The 6,000-nt window shown below is 42.4% G+C and overlaps 1 protein-coding gene across 2 annotated transcripts in view; it reads left to right on the forward strand.

The window, feature by feature from the left end:
- Gnpnat (glucosamine 6-phosphate N-acetyltransferase) overlaps positions 1–5,067 on the forward strand; it is a 43,264-nt gene extending 38,197 nt beyond the window's left edge. For both annotated transcript variants that reach the window (XM_065450214.2, XM_065450213.2), the window contains exons 4-6: positions 313–443; positions 1,975–2,036; positions 3,070–5,067. In XM_065450214.2, the coding sequence (XP_065306286.2) occupies positions 313–443; positions 1,975–2,036; positions 3,070–3,256 (380 nt within the window). In that variant the 3' untranslated portion in view covers positions 3,257–5,067. The remainder of the gene's footprint in view (positions 1–312; positions 444–1,974; positions 2,037–3,069) is intronic.
- Positions 5,068–6,000: the final 933 nt, after the last annotated feature.

Genomic DNA, 6,000 nt, shown 5'->3' on the forward strand with positions numbered 1-6,000 from the left:
TCTTGGTGTACAATACCGCGGTACATCAGAAAAGTAAGAGACCCATAAATAAGGGAACTTATTGGTCATTAGAAGCTTTCATACCACATCCATTGATCTGTCTTGGTGACGTAGACCTGCACACCAAATAAGCGTGAATCTTTATTGACTTAAAACCGCAGGCTGTTTCTACGCCCATTTTTGCTGAAATGAACTGCACCCATTTCGCGTGTAATGATGTCTGATTCACAAACTGCATTATGACGAAGCCGTATGCTAAGACTTCATGAAATTGCTCTAAACTTTACCTCGGCGGTCCTTCTCATTCCCCAGACAGGTTCCGGGCAATGAAGGCAGCGCCTGCCACGTACTACGTCACAGTAATTGAGGACACCGACCGGGGAGTGGTGGTTGCCTCGGCGACGCTCTTCGCGGAGCTCAAGTTCATCCGCGGACTGGCCACGGTGAGTGCAGCGCGTTTGACATCATGGCAGCTAGTTTCATGATGTTGCGCGTGCATGTCCTGAGGTCAATTCGCTTGAAAACCCAACTAACGCCTTTGACTTGCTTTTCTTGTCCGTGAATTTCCAAAAGCTTCCTTTGAAAATTCATGAAATTTCCAGAATTTTCTTTTACTTCCGGACATTTTGTACGTAGCGTGCTTTTAAAAAAATATTAAATATATCCTTCGTTCCTTGTACCCTACGAAGACATTGAATAGCAAATCGCGTTTCGAAAAAGGCAAATATTCTCACGATACACGTCTTGAATGATATTCTCTGAACGTATGGCGGCAGAACAAGTGTAAACTAAAAAATAATACGTATCTGTTCCCAATCTCGGGAGTGGGGGGTGGAATCAGCAGGCACGGGTGATTCCTTCGCCGCAACCAAAGCAGAGAAAACTGCAGCATGGACACGTAGAATTCATCATAGGTAATATTGGCACAAATTTGCACGGCGAGCCCTGCTCAGGTTTTAATGGGCTTAAAGGGTTAACGTGACCTACAGTTCGTCCACCTCTATGGTTCAGCAGCTTCACTGTTCTGGTGATGAGCTTTGAGTATTATATGTAACGCTTCTGTGCCGCTTGCGCCTTTGTAGTGGCCTTAAAGCAATGTGGCCAAGAGGTCCTCATATCAATATTTTTGAAGATATACATTTTCATGGCTTCTTGGGGGTACCACATGTTTTATTTGAATGTTAAAACGATATTTATATGGTTTTGGCAGATAACACAGTTCTATTCTTTGTGCTGGATTACGTAGAACCATTTCTTCTACGAGAAATTAAAATGAGGTAGTGACTAAAAGTTCAATTCTGCTAATTAACAGTTTAAGCTAGCACTTTAGTGCACATATTGAATCAAAATAAAGAACCATTTGATGTTCAGCGTATTTCGCTGGGCGTTTTGCACACGTCCGGTCATCTACGCTGTTACGCCATAATGTGCGTAAAGGAGCAATTAAGCCCAGCTAAGAACCCTCGAAAAACATTTATGGCTGTTTGCTGTTTACAAACTCGATTTAAGTGGCACATAACCATATCTGCCAGCTCTTCGCGAAATTGTAGCGATAACAGTACGCAAACATTGTTTTATTTTGAACTTTTGGTTATTTCTCATATCTCTCCCATATGTTCTTTGGCGGTAGCCATGCAGGCTTTCTATAAAAATGGCCTGTGATAGGGCAAAAAGTGCTGGTCCATATTCCTAAAGTTTATTTACTGCGATAGAAGCAGCAACATTTCGCGGCAGACACTGCCGTCATCTCACATACAACGTCTTAGCTGCGCACACGTCACCTTTCTCTGAATTCGCATTGCCTGACGTGACGTCACCAATACATGTGCAGATACAAGCACTTTGAGAGTCAGCGTAGTGCATGAAACTTCACAATATGTGTAAATACCTCACGTTGTTGTACCTATGTATAGTATGTTTCGCTTTTTATCTAAAACAAAGAAACACTATCCAAGTTTCTTCGTGTTGTTGCAGAGGGGTCACATAGAGGATGTCGTTGTCTCAAGCGAGTACCGTGGTCGCAACCTGGGCAAGCTGTGAGTACATCTGCTGTTTGCTCACCTTGAAGTGTAGTGAATGAATGAGATTGAACAAGATTACTGAATGAACGAGAATAAAGAGAAACTGCGAGTTGTGCAGCGTGTGCCACTGTGAAAGGGAGCATCTAATCTGTCCTGAAGCAACGGTTATTAGAGCAGTTTGACTTCAGACCTCGCACTCAAGCACGTTATAGGTAACTCCCGTTCCGAAGAATGAACCCTTCTGTACCTTATTATTTTCACTGTAAAAGCAAGCGAAATGCATTGTCATGAATACGTATATCAGGTGTTTTCTTTCATATTGGCGCTGACTGTACAATTGTGCACGTTAGTAAATCAGTTGGGAGGCGAAGATAACAAAGGTGTGCAGACATATTCTGCGGTAAAAAAGACCACACTGTTACTGCTACTTCCTGTCGAATTTTGATTTGATACTCGTTAAGCAAAAGGCATGTGGCATGAAAAATCAAAAGGCATGCAAAGTAATGAATGCGCCTAACCAAAGATGTCCTGACAAATAATTATAAACGTTTACAGCAAAATCTTAATATGCGCAATATTTACAAATTAGCGGCTTGCGCAAACGTAATAAAATGATGCCAACTAGTTAGTAGCAGGACCGACGAGTTAGCAGCAGGGGTGCATTCACAGATAAAAAGTCAGGGTGACATGGGCACAAGAAATAGCAGGAACATACTTAAACTTTACCATGCAGTGGTTCAAAATCTTGCAATAACGTAATAAAAAAACGCCAAGCTAAATATTATGTATTTCAAATTAATTTTTACCTTTCTATTGCTGGCTGAACTAGCACTGGAATGCATTAATTTCTAGGGTTACTTACTTACCATGGCTGGGGGGGAAGAGGGGGCGCTACGTCAATACAATGGGACCAATTCAAAAACAGTTGTATTACACAGTCAAGGTCTTTCAATGAGTAAATGGATAAGATTTATTAATTTTGCTTTACTTTTTATTTTTTTTTAGCCAGACACATCTTCAAAAGCAAATGCATTTTTCCCCTTGACAGCTTGATCCAGACGCTAGTACGACTTGGCAAGAGGCTTGGCTGTTACCGGCTCACGCTCGACTGTAAGGACACCGTGGTCAAGTTTTATGCCAACAACGGATTTGTCCTTGAGTCTGGGAGTGCCAACAGCATGAGTCTGCGCTTTGTTGCCCAGTCTCAACAGGCCAGTGACGCTACGACCCAGTGATAACAGGCTTACTTTTTGTTGGGAGGGAAGGAAAACTGAAGAAAAAGAGAGAAGCGGTGAATTTTTTCAGCAGTGTTTGTAAAAACAACACACATTGCCCAACTGTTCCACAATTCATTGCTCCAAGACTGGACGCATCCTCGATCCATGAATGTAGTTAACGCATGCCTTTGTTGAAGTCACAGTTCATGCTTGAAGGTACACGCGACCACAAAATATTACGGACCATGAAATCTGAGAAAAAGCTGAATATCTCCGCAATCTCACAACGCAACGTGGTATTTGCATTTTGCACTTCGACTAGAAAATGCCAACATTATTGTGTACAGTTTTACGGGCTACTGCTACAGGCTCCTCGGGAATTGAACGTTTTCTGAGATATCGTGGTCCGTAAACTTTTGGGGCCGGTTGTACTTTGCGGCTGTTTACACAACTCTCGAAGGTAGGCCTGATTAACAAAACCACTCAGCGCTTGTTTTTGTGTTGTTTTTTTAATATAATGGAAATTATGTTATGTTAAAGGAGTACTGGGGGGGATGGGGGGACATGAGAATTGTGCTTGCTTTCGCCATACGTGTACAGGTACAGGTTTAGTGAGGTTGATCGAACCCCAAAACTTATTTAGTTAAATCAAGAGCTTTGTTAAACAAAGAAAAAAAACGTGCAGCGTTCATACAAACAACAACAATATTTATTCAATGGCAGAAAACATAATTTCCTGTCTCCGTACCAATTAATAACACCTTTTACAGACACCAAACCTTCTGAGTGCATCTTGAGCATGCTAGTTTTCAAGACTACAGAAAACTATAAAGCAACACAAAACTTCAAAAGTTTTCCCGCCCATCAAATGAAAGCCAACCGTATTTGTTTGTCTGTGTTAAAACTTCGTAAATAAGCCATATGTTTCTCCGTGTTAGGGGGCCTGTGTTTAAATTATTAGCGTTTCTTATTAAATTCTTATTAAACTCTTACTAAATTGTTAGCGAGAAAATATTTCCTGCATACACAACAGTAGGAGTGCTTTGCAGTGCACTTTTTTCCTATTGGAGGGCAAGAATGCTGAAGTAGTTTGTGCCTTCATTTGCTGTGGATGTGCTAGATCACCTTCATTTCCTAAGAGTGGCTTGCTTTAAATATGATGTACCGTTTATTACAACTGTATTACATTGTCATAAACAACATCGGAAGCTTTTTTTTACCTGTTACCAGTAGCAACATTGTTATTGTGCGTGCTACATTATTGTTTTCTGTTTATTTGTATAACGTTTTGTGAGGGCTTCTCTCTATTTTCATCCACGCGAGAAAGAAGCACTGACACCTGTTTTCGAAGCTGTACAAACTCTACTGTATGTTTCCTGCACGTAAGAGGATGATGCTTATATGAAGGCTGGCAAACACTTGTAAGGTGCTTCAGTTTGATGCTAAAGTTGCTATCGAAGCGCTGCCGTGAAGTCAGCATACGGCGCGCGACTGCGATGTTATCGCACATGGACTATATGTAGAACATCACAGTAACGACGATGGCGAAAATTAGCCTGGACTGTCCATATAATTCACATGAACAATAAAATGTCTAGTGAAAAACGTCATGTCAGTGCTCCTTCGAGCACTAGCTATTTATTGGTTAGGACACGACCGAAAGATCCTACCAGTGGTTACAGTGCTTGTCGGTAAGAGTTGTGTTAGCTTCGCTGATAGCACATTAAGATAGCAACCAGCTGCTGTCGGATGTTCCTTTGCTTGTTGATTTCACACCGGTGTTTTTACCATTTCCAAGTTTGCAAATAAACAAGAACGTTGTCCCTCTTTATCAGTGAAGTGCACTGTCTTTCGCTGCAATTTTTATTGTCTTGCCATGTTGTGCTACGGGGCTGAAAATTTTAAGCGGACCATTGTTTTGGCTGTTCCGCCTACTTCGTGTGGACGGCTGTCTGGCCATGGAAACCGGCTTGGTCCTGGAGAGTAGTCAAAGCACGGCTGACCTGGAGACTGTTTAATCAAAGGTACTGATATAATTGCTAGGCCAACCCGTGTATGATGTGCGTCCTTTGAAGGGCTTTAATGTGGTCTGTAACACGGATTTATCGTGGAAGCAGATAACACTACAGCACTTACGCGCCTCGTAGCATTCCACTAGAGCTAGCCTGTAAGTGGCCCTTCCAGATGTCACATTAGCCTGTCGCTGGCTATTTAGCCTTTCGTATGGAACGCCCTCTCGGCTAGCCCGGAAATATCCCGTGCATCATATGAGAGGAGTGGCATAGCGTGAGCTTGTGCAGCCATGAATGGAAATCAAATGCGCCACGTTTTAGAGCGTGTATAATCAGCAGATCTAACCGGCGGAATGTTATTTTCAGCATAGCGTTCATATTTCTTTCCTGAAGTTGTCGTGCGACCTTAAACATCGTGATGTTTTCCAATCACGAAATTTGCAGTATTTAATGGACGTGAAAATAAAGTGTTTTATAGTAACTGTCATCACCAGTTTTGCCAAGAAGCCAAGCTCTCTTTTCACGATTGCAGATGCCGAAGAGCTGCTGCACCAAGTGACTGACGGCCCTGGCTGCTGCGCGCGCAAACATTGCGTGGTACGCTGTACGCAGTCGTTAGGTGCACCACTCGTCACTTTGCTAATTACTGACAAATAGGCAGCTCCCCCTTCTTTGAGTACAGTCAACTTCCGATACTGGTCGGGAATGCGATTCTTGCGCCACCTTTGCCATTTTGCTGCACTACAATCC

Source organism: Dermacentor albipictus, chromosome 7, assembly GCF_038994185.2.
Source record: "Dermacentor albipictus isolate Rhodes 1998 colony chromosome 7, USDA_Dalb.pri_finalv2, whole genome shotgun sequence".
NCBI lineage: Eukaryota > Metazoa > Arthropoda > Arachnida > Ixodida > Ixodidae > Dermacentor > Dermacentor albipictus.